The sequence below is a fragment of the Mobula hypostoma genome, chromosome 1, assembly GCF_963921235.1.
Source record: "Mobula hypostoma chromosome 1, sMobHyp1.1, whole genome shotgun sequence".
Taxonomy (NCBI): Eukaryota; Metazoa; Chordata; class Chondrichthyes; order Myliobatiformes; family Myliobatidae; genus Mobula; species Mobula hypostoma.
In genome coordinates, this window is record NC_086097.1 from 166,798,186 (window position 1) to 166,814,829 (window position 16,644).

At 40.3% G+C, this 16,644-nt stretch overlaps 1 protein-coding gene across 3 annotated transcripts in view; it reads right to left on the bottom strand.

Annotated features, from left to right (window-relative positions):
- Window positions 1-16,644, bottom strand: part of LOC134352116 (piezo-type mechanosensitive ion channel component 2-like) — a 627,709-nt gene that overhangs the window by 150,494 nt on the left and 460,571 nt on the right. For all 3 annotated transcript variants that reach the window (XM_063059335.1, XM_063059328.1, XM_063059345.1), the window contains 2 exons: window positions 12,000-12,173; window positions 1,227-1,360 (listed from right to left, as the gene is read on the bottom strand). In XM_063059335.1, coding sequence (XP_062915405.1) covers window positions 1,227-1,360; window positions 12,000-12,173 — 308 coding nt within the window. The remainder of the gene's footprint in view (window positions 1-1,226; window positions 1,361-11,999; window positions 12,174-16,644) is intronic.

A 16,644-nucleotide genomic window follows, 5' to 3' on the forward strand; every position in this document is an offset into this window, starting at 1 on the left:
GCCTGACCCACTGTGTTCCTCCAGCACCTTGTTTTTAGCTCTTGCTCCTGCACCTGCATTCTCCTCTCCTCTGCCTCCAATCATGGACACTATTCCTGTATGCATTCTGTGTAAACAGTTAAACTACACATTCTTCAGTTCATTCATCACAACAATACAATGCAGAGAGATTACCCGTCTACAAACTGGATCCCTACCATAAGTGACCTTAGTTACTACTCATTACAGGGTGCCCACATATACCTATGTGGTGGTGACTTAAACATGCCATTTGGTGCCCAGGTCCTCAGGGTGATGCCACACACTTATGGTCTTTTGAGAGGGACTGGAACTTGGGGCATATTCATCAGGATGACATCTTGATCTTCCAAAACAGAGCAAAACAATTTCGAGACAAGCGCCTTTCAACAGGATCAAATTGTCTCAGTCTGAGTGGTAAATTCTGTGTAATAATTCAGGCATGCAATATACATTCCATCTCTCAAAATTTAAATGTAGGGAAGACCACAAAGATTTTAAAAATACTGCAATTTAAGGTTTTATAGGAGGTTGAACTTCCACAGGGGTTTATAGCAATCCACTCAATGCTCGTAAATTACATAAATAGCTTTGCACATTCAAAACCACCCAACTAATAATGTCACAAGGCCTGGCGTGCTACATATTTACAATCCTTTATACAGACAAAACAGTTAAATGTGCTGTTAATTTCCCCTTAGAAATCCATTTCAACTCAACCTATCTGTGATATTCCCTTTGTTCTTCACAGTCCAGCCCCACCTTCTGTTACACTGAAGCTAACCTGTAATTCTCCGCTTCCCTGCTCTGAAATGTTGCATGGTTTCAACCTGAAATCTTGACCATTTCTTTTCTCCCACATGTACTGCTCAACCCATTGTGTTTCTCAAGCAGATCATTTCGTGGACATGATATCTTAACTGTTTTGCTGATCACAGATGCCTCATCTGCTGCATGCTTCCAGCATCTTTAGTTGTTACTGGACCTGAAATGTTGACTCCTTCTTCCTCTGCAGATGCTGTCTGAATTTCCAGAATTCTCTGTTTGGATTTCAGATTTCCTGCATTTGCAGTTTTTTTGATTTTCTGTTCATCTGGATTTTTTTTTTGAATAGGCACAACTGGAATAACTGGCAGGATTGTATCCCCAGACCATCTAGAGAGCGGAGAATATTTCATTTAAGGACAGAACTTGGAAAAATAAATCACCTCTCGAATCTTCCTCTTCCTCCTCCTCTTCACCCTCCTCTGTCTTTTTGTCATCTGTTCTTTCCTCTTTCTGAGAACTGGTGTTGATGTTCATCATGCCGATGTCAGGCAGGCTTCCATCCTGATTCACTAACCTGTGGAGATATTAGGACTGTTACGAAGACATCAAGCACAAGGTGTGGCCCTATCTGGATTAGGTTCAGAGGTGTCTTGCCATAGAATGTCAAGCACGTTACTCTAGCTTTTTGACAGACGTTTTTCCATATGAGCATATTAGAATTAGGAGAATAATTGGTACATGAAGCAACTGTCTAAAACAGCTACATATTAAAATTGCTGCTTCAAGATTATGATTCAAAACTAAACTTGACATTTTCCTGATGGAGAAAATTGTCATAGTTTAAGTTGAGAGCATGAAATGGCAAGATGTGAGAGCAAGCATTTCATGTCTTTGGAAGACTTACGCATTCTGACGATTTGACATGTATAGCTTGATTCTGTACAGAGTAATTCACACAGGAAGAAAAAGAGGATGAGTACAGCACATTATGGAAAGAATATTACAAAAGAAAAGATTTGCATCAAGCCAGACAAAGTTTATTATCTTCCCCATAAGCTGGAAACTGCTTTACCTTGCTGTGTATTTTAGATTTTGTGCTAAAGCTGCGTGCGTTTCTATTCAGGATAATACATGCAACCCTCATCATTCAATGCTAACTTTTGCAAAACCTTATTGCATTCAAACAGTAATGGCCATTCCATACTTGAGATTTGCTTCAAACTGTGCTGCTATCATTTTGTTTTAGGTGCATGGTCAAAAATCAATTCAGCTTTAGTTTGCTGGAAGTGAAAATGACAAAATACTTACTTGCCAGCAGTCTGCAGCTGCGTGTGAATATTTTACAAAGTGAAGGAGGGAAGGCAACTTGCATGCTTAGGCAGGAAATTTAGATCATGCACTTTCTCCACAAGCTATACATGATAGCACTATAGTTCGACGGTACACATTTACTTTAAACTCTAAGAAGTCTATCACAGGCAAAGCCCTCCCTACCATTGAATACATTTACATGGAGTGCTGCCACAAGAAAGCAGCATCCATCATTGAAGACCCCCACCAAACAGGCCATGTCCTCTTTTTGCTACTACCATTGGGCAGGAACCTTAGGTCCCACACCACGAAATTCAGCAACAGTTATTACCCTATAACAATCAGGCTCCTGAACTTCCATGGATGACTATGCTACTCTGAACTGATTATATGACCTAAAGACTCACTTTCATGCACTTTTTACAACTCATGTTCTCAGATTTGTTTTTATTTGCATAGCTTGTCTTCTTTTGCACATTGGTTGTTTGTCAGTCCTTGTTTGTGCATGGTTTTTCATAAAATTCTATTGTATTTCTTTTAGTCCTGTAAATGCCTGCAAGGAAATGAACCCTAAGGTAACATATATGTACTTTGATGATAAATTTACTTCGAACTTTGAAGAATAACATTAGGAGGAATTCTTCCGTGGAAACTGGCATCAAGAGGGAGTGAGAGAATCAGCTGGTGATTGTAATCAACTCACACATTTGTTTCATTGAAGGCAAAAGTGTCAGTGCCTTCACACCTTATACTAACCAAAAAGGATTTCTTTCATAAAGAGACCAAAAAGGTTCTGTGCAATAGATTGATACTTCTTAATTCTAATGAAGTATACCCTTGCAGATAAATGTCAGTCAAGTTGAATTTAGTTATACTATAGATCTTTCTGCTGTGTTATTTATGCTGTCCTAAGTTTTTATGCATCCAGAAAAAATACTCCTGTTTACATCGATGGTGCTGAGGTCAAGAGGATTGAAAGCATCATGTTCACAGGAGTGAATATGACCAATAGCTCGTCCTGGTCCAAATACAGATGCCATTGGCAAGAGAGCTCACCAATGCCACTTCTTCCTCAGGAGTCGAAAGAAATAGGGCATGTCCCCTTTGAGTCAATGCACCACAAAAAGCACCCTGTCTGGATGCATCATGGCAACTACTCTGCCCATGGCTGCAAGAAATTGCAGAGAATTGTTACAGAGCTCAGCACATCATGGAAACCAGTCTCCCTTCTATGGGCTCGGTCTTCAATTCTCACTGTCTCGGTAAAGTAGCCAACGCTGTCAAAGACATCACCCACCTATCTTCTCCCACCTCCTATCAGGCAGAAGATATGAAAGCCATGAAACTCATTCCACCAGGTTCAAATACAGCTTCTATCCTGTTGTTATAAGAATGGATCCCTAGTACAATAGAATGGACTTGGCGCTGCACAATCTACCTCATTATGGCCTTGTACCTTATTGTCCGCCTGCACGGTACTTTCCCAATAATTGTAACCCTTTATTCTGCATTCTGTTATTTCTTTCCCTTGTACTACCCCATTGCACCATGTGATGAAGTGATCTGTATGGAGAGCATGTAAAACAAAAGCTTTTCACTGTACTTCAATTTGTGTAATAATAATAAACCAATTTATCAGCTTTTAAAATGAGGGAGTAACAATTATCAATGAAATTCTGGTTAATAAGAATAAAAGAAATAGGAGCAGGAATAGGGCGCCCACTCTTCCATTCAAAGATTATATATGAGATCTATCTGTCACATGTACATTGAAACACACAGTGAAATGGATTGTTTGTCTTGTTGAAGATGTGCTGAGGCCAGACTGCAAGCTTTGCTATTTTTCCAGCACCAGTGTAGCATGCCCACAACTTACTAAGCATAACTTGCCTGTCTTTAGAATGTGGGAGGAAACCAGAGCACCTAGAGGAAACCCCAAGCGGTCACAGGAAGAACATAAAATCTCTTTACAACAGTCGTGGGAATTGAACCCTGATATTATACCTAGAACTGTAAAACTTTATGTTAACTGCTACACTACCAGGCCACCATTCATCGAATATCCAGAGATCAATTAATCTGTTCCGTATTAACGTAATTACTGAGTATCCACAGCCTCCTATGGAAATGAATCTCAAAGTTTTGTCCTTCTATAAATGAAGGAATCTCTCTTCAGATACGTCTTAAATGGTTTACCACAGTACCACAACCTGGGGGAATATCCTTCCCGCCTCAACTGTCAAACCCTTTTAAAATTCTCTTAGATAGGCACATAAATGAAAGAAAAATGGAAGGTTATGCGGGAGGGAATCTTTAGAAATGATCGTGGAGTAGGTTAAAAGGTTGGCACAAGATCGTGGGCTGAAGGGCCTGTACTGTGCTGTACTGGTCTTTGAATTTTGTATACTTTATTGTGATCTCCTTTCAGTTTTCTAAACTTCAGACAATATAGTCATAGACCATTTTATCTTCCTTTACACACCAATCTTGCCTTCTCTGCAACCATTGAGTGAATCTTGTTGGAAGTACATTCTTTCATTAGGCAAGGGGAAACGAACTGTGCACCAATGCCCCCATATAATTCCGATAACAATTCCTTATTCCTGTGTTCAGATCCTCTTTAAAAAAAAGGCAAACGTATCATCTGCACCTGAATATTAGCAGGTACAAGTACGTTAAAATCCTGTTAAACGTCAGCACTACCCAATCTCACTACATCTGAAATTCTGCTGCTTTTCTATTAAATGCACCAAGGTAGATTTTTTTTTTCATTTTTCCACATTACATTCCATCCACCATATTCTCACCACTCTCTAAACTTATTCATGTCCACCTGAAACATCTTTAGCTCTCGCTTTGTACTCACAATTCCATCTAGAGTCAAAGTTATACAGCATGGAAGCAAGCTCTTGGGTCCAACACAACCATGTCAGCCGAAGTGCCTTCCTGAGTAGCACGGTTTGCCTGCCTTTGGCCCATATCCTCTTCTCTATCCATGTGCCCTTCCAAAGGCCTTTTAAATGCTGCAACTGCATTCATTTCCACCACTTCCTCTGGCAAGTCATTCCACATAGCCACCGCCCTATGTGTGAAAAGCTTGCCCCTCAGGTCCCCGTTAAATCTTTCCCCTCTCACCTTAAACCTGTGCTCTCTAGTTTTAGACACCCCTACCCTGGGGAAAAGACCATGATCATCACTTAAACCATGTCCATGTTATATCATTAAGCTCTATAAGGTTAGTCACCCAGGAAAACAATTCTAGCCTATCCAGTCTCTCCCATAACTCAAGCCCCCAAAATCCTGCCAACATTCTGGTGAAACTTCTCTGCAGCCTCTCTAAGTTAATTGCATCCTTCCTTTAATATAATGACCAGAACTACACAGAATATTCCAGGCGTGGTACCACGATCATCATGTCAATGGTTCAACTCAGTGTCAGAGAATATATACAATCTTCAACTTGCAGTCCTTACATGTCAGAACAGGAGTTGGGATATCATGTTGTAGCCGTACAAAATGTTGGTGCGATGTCTACAACACAACAACAAACCTAGTTTAGTACTGTCGGCAAACTTGGTCCCCTCAGGACAATGTGTGACTTTGATTGTCAAAAGTCACAAGCACAGGGCACAAGTCACCAGGGCTTGTCCAAGCACGTGCCCTGGGTTATTCATGATATTAATTTTAGTCTCTATCTGATAACCAATTCTCAGTCCTGGCCAGTATATTACCCTCAATTGCACCTGTTTGATCATCCTCCTATACTGGCCCTCATTTAACATCTGAAACTGAGTACACCACATCAACTCCCATATCTATTCTAATAGTCATATCCACAAATAACTCCAGCACATTGGTTGAGAGTAATTTCCTCCTCAGAAATCCATGTTTATATTCACCAAGCCTTTATTAATGATCCATCGTGATCAAGTTCCAAAGAAAACAATTTGAATGTACTTTGAAGGGCAAAGTTTCATCTTATTAGCACAACAGTTCTCTTCCATTTCACTGGATATATTGTCAGCCAAGGTGTGCTTTTCTTACAATTCTCTCCTGTAAACTGTACCCTCAGAACAAAGGCATGGGCAAACTGTGGAGGTGTGGGAATTATGTCAAGCACTATGCAGAACTCCTAATAACCATGTAAAATGAATGTTTAGGATGGGATTATGGACCTACTCACGCACACTGAGCTCATATGAATAAGTATGTAAGCCTCGGAAAGCAAGCTAACTTAAGGTCACATGCCCCACCTTTGAAATAACATTGGAGGAGGTTTTAATGGTTTCTGTACAAGTTGAAGGGACTTTGTGGAATTGGAAAGCAAATGAATCTGATTCTGTGCTGCTCAGTAAACTATGCAGCCTGTTACAAAATCTTACACTGAATTAAGCCATTACCATATTACCTTCAGCCTGCTAATGTGAGGTTGACTTCAAAGGCAGCACCAGGTGATTGAGGAACATCATCATGTGAAATGAAGCGAAATTTAATTGACAAACACTATAACTCCAATCTCATCAAAACAGCAAGTATCAACAGATTAAACTGATTTGTAAAAAAACCCATTAGCATGATCTGAAGACAGCAGCTCATTTTCTCTCCTCAGATAAACACACAGATACACTGACAATATTAGGTAATTAGGGTGTCCATATCTGCTATACATCAATATATTAACATGCCTGGTGGCTTCATAGAGCCATTATGCACTGATATTGTGCACTCTAACATGATAATTAAGTGGTGAAACTTAAGAGAGGCGAAGGAGCAACTGATGAAATCAGCAAGAATTAAAGCACGTTCATGAAATTACCTGCACGGACATAGAACACAGAACAGGAGCAGGCCCTTCAGCCCACAGTATCTGTGCTAACCATGATGCTAATCCAAATTAATCCCATCTGCCTGCACATGGTCTATATTCCTTGGCTTGCTGCTTGATCATGGGCTGTGGATAAAATGGCTCTTAAATATTGCTAACATAACACTTGCTAGCACTCCCCCAGCATCACTTTACAGACTCCTACTGCTCTTTGGGTAAAAAAAATTCCTTCTGCATAAAAACACTTGCTTGATGTACAAAGTTTGTACAAAGAGAAAAAGCTGTGCCAACAGAAGGTGGGACGGGTTTAACATCTCAGCTCAGAGACCTTTCTTCAGACATGCTGAACATTTCTAGCATTTTTCTACTTTAATCCAGATTCCAATATTTGCATTTTTTTGCTTTTAGAAATCTTTCTGGCACACACTTTTATTTAATTATACTTTAGTGAAAAAATGAGGGACATACTCTGTTATTTGATTTGTTTTGGTATGTAGGAATATTTGTCTCATTTTGAAATACAGTAATAATAGGAACGTACTTGATAAACATTGGAGGAAAGAATTGCTGTGAAAGATATTGATGGTTTTTGTCAGCATTAAATATATGAATGAAAGAAAGAAAGTGGCTTTTTCTAGGCGAGGTGCTCAGTATAAATGAGTAATAATCATTATTTTTTGGAATTGGGATAGAGCCCAGCTACTCTACCCCAGTCCAAAAGCAACAGATTAAATGCATTGGTTTTGGGTCGGGTCACTGACTGAAATATGCATAGACCTTTGGCTTGGATTTAAACGTAGAACATAGATGGTATATCAGAGGAGCAGGCCCCCCTGGCCCACAATATCTGCACGGACCACAACACTCATTTCTCCTACCCGTACACAATTCATATCTATCCATTCTCTGCATATTCATGTATCTATCTAACAGCCTCGTAAACTCCACCATTGTAGATGCTTACACCAATACCCCTGGCAGCTCACTCCAGGAACCTACCAATTTCTGTGTAAAAATAATTCGCCCCATACTTCTTTAAAATTTCCCCTCTCACCTTAAAAGCATAATATTAATTACTTAATTCAACACAGAAAGAGGCCCCTTGGCCCATCAGTTCCATGCCAGCTCCAAAGAGAGAAATCTTTTCGGTTTCATTCTCCCCATTCCATACTGCCTGGGCCTATCACTCCTGCCCTCCAGTCAGCTTCATGTTTGATTCCAAATTTATCTTCTCTTAGGATAATTTACTGTAATTAACGAACCATGCAACACTCCTTTGAGTTAGGGAGGAAATCAGGACAGAGAGTCAAAAAAAAACACCAGATGGTGATAGGGAGAATATGCAAACTGCACTTTTAGCACCAAGATCAGGTTTGGTCCCAGGTCCGTGGAGCTGCAAGGCAACATCACTACCATCCTAGCTGTGGCCGTGTAAGGAGACACACAAGATTCTGCAGATGTTGGAAATCTTGAGCAGTACACACAAAATGCTGGAGGAACTTCACAGGTCAAGTAGCATCTAAGGAGGGAAATAAACTTTTTATTCTGGCTTCTGCCTATCCCCCCTTCCTTTCCAGTATTGATCAAGGGTCTTGGCCTGAAACGTAGACTGTTTATTCCCCTCCATAGATACTACTTGATCTGCAGAGTTCCTCCAACATTTTGTGTTGCTTGCTCTGGTCATGTCAGACTTGGGTAAGGTTTTAACTTTACAACTGAGCAGATCTCTCAAACAGAACTCTTCTTTCACAGCAAACTGCTCTCTCTTCAAGAATTTAATACAAAGAATTAAACACAACATTTCCCACTTGTTCACAGATGTCAATAATTACCCCACCACTCACTGATGATGCTCAACATACCCTGTTACATCCTGCTCATCTGATGCCATTTAATAAAGCCCCAGAATACGCCCAGGGGCCTACCTAATTCCAACCAAACACTAGGAGAAACTGAAGGAACACCACAGAAACTGCCAAATCCTTTTTGTTTTTATTGGTAACCCAGAGACCCTATTTGTGATTAAACTTAGTAAGAGTTAACATTGACTTTGTATAGGATGAGACAATTCATCACAGATGGTAGTAAATACATACCTTGAAATTCAGAAGCCAATATGATAAAACTTTCATTGAAATAATCTTTTAAGTAACGCTAACACTATTACCTCACATTGTTATACCATACAGTCATTATATTCAGGGATGCAATGATGCGATTCATTGAGATTCTGTTGCAGAAGCAGTTCCAAAAAAAGGATATGATTTGCATGCTATAATTTATGGCAAATAAAATAACTGCTATGGACTTCTGTGATTACTAACAGTACCCACCTATTTACTAACAGATAAACACGACCATTAACTTTGGCATGGCTGGAAAATGGAGTGATGGGAAGCACAGGAATGATCAAAGAGAAAGGAGAAAGACATAGAAGAGATAAGAATCCACAGGTCAACAATTAGCCAACACAGCACACACAATGACATGCAGACCAAGTTACCACAAATGCAACACAAAATGACAATTGTTAAACAAAGTAAAGCAGGATATAATGGAAATGAACTATTGCACTTAGTTCTGGTACCTTTTTCCAAAAATACAATGTTAATTTCTCCCACCGTTACAACAAATATAACAATACTGTCATCTTTGATTTTTTTTTAAATGGTCTGATTTTTCTCGGTTATCTTCTATTACACATGCACAAGTGGACCCCAGAGAAAGTCACCTGCCCACACATCTGCTTGAGATTCCTTGTGGGATGGGTGATGAAAGGCAACCGACATTGAAGAATGCCACAACAAACCATGATTTACTGATGAAGTTAATTGACAAGAAAAACAAATGCGTACTATTTAAAGGGGTGATTTGGCGCTTTACTCAGCAATGTGGAAAAATGAGATGACAGGAAGATAATGTTTATCTAAACATGGAATACACAAACTGGGACAACTAATGGCACTCTTGCCGTAACGAGAGGTTAATTATTTACCCAAACCCCAATTTTTCTGCACTATTTCTGATTTTGACTTGTAGTATTCTGTACCTGGATGACACTATAGCTTAAAAACAATGGATTCTTCTCAGAAATAATGGCGTGAGCTACCTTTTGTCCAAAGGATCTTGACTGCATTATGACAGGACTCTGCTGCTTTGGACCATACAAGGAAAACAATGATGTCCTTCAACCTGGATTCTCCTCACCTCCACAACTCCTTCCTTCCTCTGCATAGCCCCACTGACATTTGCTCTTCATTATTTCTTTTTTTTTGGAATCTGGGCAGTCCCATGATTATTCCTCATCTGGGACAGCTCTTGAGAAGGTTAACTACTGCCTTGAAATGCTGCAGTGCTTCTGGTAAATGTGATTCCTCAAAGGGTGCCCCAACGGGTCACCCCGTTGTCTAGTGATGAGCTAATTGGAGGAGAGGTGGTGGTATTCCCTCGAGTCTGCTGTGTTTGCCCTACTTTGAGATGGATGCAGAGATTTGCTACATCACCAAAGACGCTGGCAAATTTCTACCGATGTACCACGGAGAGCATTTTGACTGGTTGCATCACTGCCTGATATGGAGGCTCAATGTGCAGGATCGAAAGAGGCGCAGAGGGTTGCAGACTCAACCATTACAGTTACAACCCTCTGCATCCTTGAGGATATCTTCAAAATGTGGAGCTGCAAAAAGCTGGCATCCATTCTAAGGACCCTTGCAATCCAGGAGATGCCCTCTTCTCATTACCACCATTGGGGGAGGAGATACAGGAGCCCGAAGACCTACGCACACAATTTACGAAAAGCTTCTTTCTCTTCCCCATCAGAATTCTGGACGGCCCATGAACTCATGAACACTACTTCATTATCCCTTTTTTACACTATTTGTTTACTTTGCAATGCCTAGCAATCTTATGTCTTTGCACTGTACTGCTGTCAGAAGAGCAACACATTTCATGACATATGTCAGTGATAATAAAACTATAAAGCTGATTCTGATATATGGGAGGTACTGTCAGAGTAGCCTGGTTAAATAACTGCAGTGCATTTTATAGATGTTACACACTGCATCATTGTGAACCAGTTTGCTGGTAAGCTGTTAGTGCTGGCTACCCTCTTCACTGTTGCCTGCATGCCCGCTGCAGCTTTCTGGCCTTTCCAGAGAGCTCAATGGAACACGAGGCTTGGTATAAAGTTTAATCCTGGATATTGTTTCACTTCGCCTCAACTCTCTGCCTGCCTGAATTTTCACTTTCACCATCAAGTTCAGAATCTGTTGGGATGGGTCGCATTGCAGAACCAGCCTGATCCTCACTCTATTGAAAATAAATTGGGATGAACACAGGGCTGGTTCCTTAGTCTGCACCTACCACAACATATCTACAGACAAGTTTACTGAGACAAAGTGTTAAATTCACACAAACCAGAATTATGTACAATCGAGATTAATCAGCAATAATTCAGAACTAAACAATGGCAATTAAAAGAATCAGTGTACTATTTTATTACTGTTAATATCATAATTAGTGTAAAACAAATGAATAATAATGGTATTGTAGTACATACAGTAAATATCTATGGTTTGAGGAAAAGCAGACTTCAACTGTCTTATTCTATATTGAAATTTTAATGTCGTTTATGTACCTTTTTAAAATAAAATTCTGACAGAGAACAATTTTCATCTTTATTATTATTCATATTCTGGTGGATTGGATTGATTACCCCTTTGCAGAACTTATGAACAAGAGAGGTTCTTCAAAAGGCTGGTGATCAGTCTCAATATATGGCAGCTAAGGATAAAATCTAACCCTGTTGAATGAACCTTGTATTTTCATTAACTAAATTTAACACAGAAGATATAAAGAATATACGTTTCACTGCTCTGAATGTTACTACATTTAAAATTTATCCCTCAGTTAGTCAATTACAAAATACATATATATTAGAGTTTTCATAATTATCACATGAACTATTACGTAACCCATTTCTGATACAATCAGTCAGGGCTGTTGGCAATCAATGTCATGACATATACAGTATATTTGTAATGCATAATTTGCCAACATATTAAAGAATGTTTCTTACCTGTAGATAGTGCTCTCCTGTTTGCTGGTCACTGCTTTAAGGTCAGTGAGCTCCAGAAATCGATCATGAAAATAATGAAGGTGCAATATACACACGAGCAGGAAAGATGTGGGGATGAAAATGCTAGTAAACAGATCCGCAACTGTGAATTTCTCCAATCCAAGATCCTTCAATCTTTAACAGAAAACAACAATTACATGTTTAGTTCTGAAAGGGACTAGTTCAAGTTCCTGTTCTAATTGGAATTTACCAAATTGTGTAAATTTTCATTTTGTGCATGCACGGTAATACACTTAGCTGATCTAGTCTTGTTTCTTAAGTCCTATTCCTGCACTTGCAACCTGTACCAGCTGTAAGTAAAGTGCACCCAATCTGCCATTTTGTCCAGTTGTTCGTACTTCACAGATTTGAATTATTTATAATTGGGAGGCGAGTGTTGCTGGTAATACCAGTATTTATTACAGATTCTGGGTCACGTTTCATTATTAGCTACCGTATTTAAGGTAATGTCAGCTTTATCTACCTTCCATATTAGTCACTTAGGTAACCAGTATAATGTTTTGCTGAAATTAACAGTGATGTGTAATACAGTAAAACTCTGATAATCCTCTGTCCTTTTGCCTGGAAATCCTGATGGTCGAGCTCCATCTCATTTTAGCACATAGAACAGTACAGCACAGAAACAGATCTGTCAGACCATGATGTCCGTGCCAATCTAAACCCATCTGCCCGCAAGTCATCCCAACCCCTCCCTTCCCTGTCTGCTCATGTGTTTTTCTAAATGCATCTTAAACATTGCTTTTGTATCTACTTTCTTCACTTCTTCTGGCAGCACACTCTAGTCACTGACTGCCTCATGAATCATTTACCTTATAAATTAATGGCCTATTTCTGTTCCTATGTCTAATAACCTTTAAAGTTCCTCCCTCTCATCTTAAAATTATGTTCTCTGGTATTTGACACTTCCACCCTGGAAAAAAAAGACTCTGACTGTCTGCACACTCATCGTTTTAGACACTTCTATCAGGCTGCCATTCAGCCCTCCAACACACCAAAGAAAAGAATCCAAAATTTGTCAAACATCTCCTTATGTTTAATCTTCTAATCAGGGAAACATCTTGGTTCATCTTCAAAGGCTTCACAGCCTTCCTGAAATGGAATGACCAGAAATGAAACAGTACTTCCAAATGTGGCCAAGCCCAATTCTTAAACTGTACAGCACAACTTCCTCACTTTGGCATTCAGCAACCTGTCCAATGAAGGCAAATATGCCATACACTTTCTTGACCACCCTGTGCATAGGGTGTAACCATCCATTCATAGGATATAGCTTTAAGGTGCAGCGATGGATATTTAAAGGAGATTCAGAATGTGGATTAGTTTTTTTTTAATAGACAGGTGGGATGCATGGAATGTGTTCTAGGGGTGGTTGTGAAACAGACACGATAGTGGCAAGATGAAGAGTCTCGGCCCAAAATGCCAACTGTTTACTCTTTTCCATAGATGCTGCCTGGTCTGCTGAGTTCCTTCAGCATTTTATGTATGTTGCTTGGATTTCCAGCATCTGCAGATTGTCTCTTGTTTGTGAATGGCATTTATGAGCCACTTGGACAGGTGCATGAAAATGCAAGGAATGGGAATTGGATCACGTGCAAACATAGAGGTTTAGTTTAATTTGGCATCATGGTTGGCACAGACATGGGCTGAGGGGTCTGTTCCTGTGCTATCTATTCCATGCTCTGTTACTTGTATTCTATTACTTATACTGAAGGAGCTATAACAATTAGTGAAACTTGGCTACAGGAGGGGCAGGACTGGCAGCTTAATATTCCAGGGTTCCGATGTTTCAGATGTGATAGAAGCAGAGGAATGAAAGGTGGGGGAGTAGCATTGCTTGTTAGGGAAAATATTACAGCAGTGCTCAGGCAGGACAGATTAGAGGGCTTGTCTACTGAGTCCTTATGGGTGGAGCTGAGAAACAGGAAAGGTATGGCCACATTAGTGGGATTGTATTACAGACCACCCAATAGTCAATGAGAATTGGAAGAGCAAATCTGCAGAGAGATAGCAGGCAACTGCAGGAAACATAAAGTCGTGGTGGTAGGGGATTTTAATTTTCCATATATTGATTGGGACTCCCATACTGTTAGGGGTCTAGATGGTTTAGAGTTTGTAAAATGTGTTCAGGAAAGTTTTCTAAATCAATATATAGAGGGACCAACTAGGGGGGATGCAATATTGGATCTCCTGTTAGGAAACGAGTTAGGACAAGTGACAGAAGTGTGTGTAGGGGAGCACTTTGGTTCCAGTGATCATAACACTGTTAGTTTCAACTTGATCATGGACAAGGATAGATCTGGTCCTAGGCTTGAGGTTCTTAACTGGAAGAAGGCCAAATTTGAAGAAATGAGAAAGGATCTAAAAAGCGTGGATTGGGACAGGTTGTTCTCTGGCAAGGATGTGATCGGTAGGTGGGAAGCCTTCAAAGGAGAAATTTTGAGAGTGCAGAATTTGTATGTTCCTGTCAGGATTAAAGGCAAAGTGAATAGGAATAAGGAACCTTGGTTCTCAAGGGATATTGCAACTCTGATAAAGAAGAAGCGGGAGTTGTATGACATGTATAGGAAGCAGGGAGTAAATAAGGTGCTTGAGGAGTATAAGAAGTGCAAGAAAATACTTAAGAAACAAATCAGGAGGGCTAAAAGAAGACATGAGGTTGCCTTGGCCGTCAAAGTGAAGGATAATCCAAAGAGCTTTTACAGGTATATTATGAGCAAAAGGATTGTAAGGGATAAAATTGGTCCTCTTGAAGATCAGAGGGGTCGGCTATGTGCAGAACCAAAGGAAATGGGGGAGATCTTAAATAGGTTTTTTGCGTCTGTATTTACTAAGGAAACTGACATGAAGTCTACGGAATTAAGGGAAACAAGTAGGGAGATCATGGAAACTGTACAGATCGAAAAGGAGGAGGTCCTTGCTGTCTTGAGGAAAATTAAAGTGGATAAATCCCCGGGACCTGACAGGGTGTTCCCTCGGACCTTGAAGGAGACTAGTGTTGAAATTGCAGGGGCCCTGGCAGAAATAACTAAAATGTCGCTGTCTACAGGTGAGGTGCCGGAGGATTGGAGAGTGGCTCATGTTGTTCCGTTGTTTAAAAAAGGATCAAAAAGTAATCCGGGAAATTATAGGCCAGTAAGTTTAACGTCGGTAGTAGGTAAATTATTGGAGGGAGTATGAAGAGACAGAATCTACAAGCATTTAGATAGACGGACTTATTAGGGAGAGTCAACATGGCTTTGTGCGTGGTAGGTCATGTTTGACCAATCTATTGGAGTTTTTCGAGGAGGTTACCAGGAAAGTGGATGAAGGGAAGGCAGTGGATATTGTCTACATGGACTTCAGTAAGGCCTTTGACAAGGTCCTGCATGGGAGGTTAGTTAGGAAATTTTGGTCGCTAGGTATACATGGAGAGGTGGTAAATTGGATTAGAGATTGGCTCAATGGAAGAAGCCAAAGAGTGGTAGTAGAGAATTGCTTCTCCGAGTGGAGGCCTGTGACTAGTGGTGTGCCACAGGGATCAGTGCTGGGTCCGTTGTTAATTGTCATCTATATCAATGATTTGGATGATAATGTGGTAAATTGGATCAGCAAATTTGCTGATGCTACAAAGATTGGAGGTGTAGTAGACAGTGAGGAAGGTTTTCAGAGCCTGCAGAGGGACTTGGACCAGCTGGAAAAATGGGCTGAAAAATGGCAGATGGAGTTTAATACAGACAAGTGTGAGGTATTGCACGTTGGAAGGACAAACCAAGGTAGAACATACAGGGTTAATGGTAAGGTACTGAGGAGTGCAGTGGAACAGAGGGACCCGGGAATACAGATACAAAATTCCCTAAAAGTGGCATCACAGATAGATAGGATCGTAAAGAGAGTTTTTGGTACATTGGCCTTTATTAATCAAAGTATTGAGTATAAGAGCTGGAATGTTACGATGAGGTTGTATAAGGCATTGGTGAGGCCGAATCTGGAGTATTGTGTTCAGTTTTGGTCACCAAATTACAGGAAGGATATAAATAAGGTTGAAAGAGTGCAGAGAAGGTTTACAAAGATGTTGCCGGGACTTGAGAAACTCAGTTACAGAGAAAGGTTGAATAGGTTAGGACTTTATTCCCTGGAGCATAGAAGAATGAGGGGAGATTTGATAGAGGTATATAAAATTATGATGGGTATAGATAGTGAATGCAAGCAGGCTTTTTCCACTGAGGCAAGGGGAGAAAAAAAACAGAGGACATGGGTTAAGGGTGAGGGGGGAACAATTTAAAGGGAACATTAGGGGGGGGCTTCTTCACACAGAGAGTGGTGGGAGTATGGAATGAGCTGCCAGACGAGGTGGTAAATGCGGGTTCTTTTTTAACATTTAAGAATAAATTGGACAGATACATGGATGGGAGGTGTATGGCGGGATATGGTCCGTGTGCAGGTCAGTGGGACTAGGCAGAAAATGGTTTGGCACAGCCAAGAAGGGCCAAAAGGCCTGTTTCTGTGCTGTAGTTTCTATGGTTTCTATGCTTTCTATGGACAAACATCCATAGATATGTATCATCTACAGGTTCAGCCCATTGTTGAAGAGCTGCTTCAACAATGC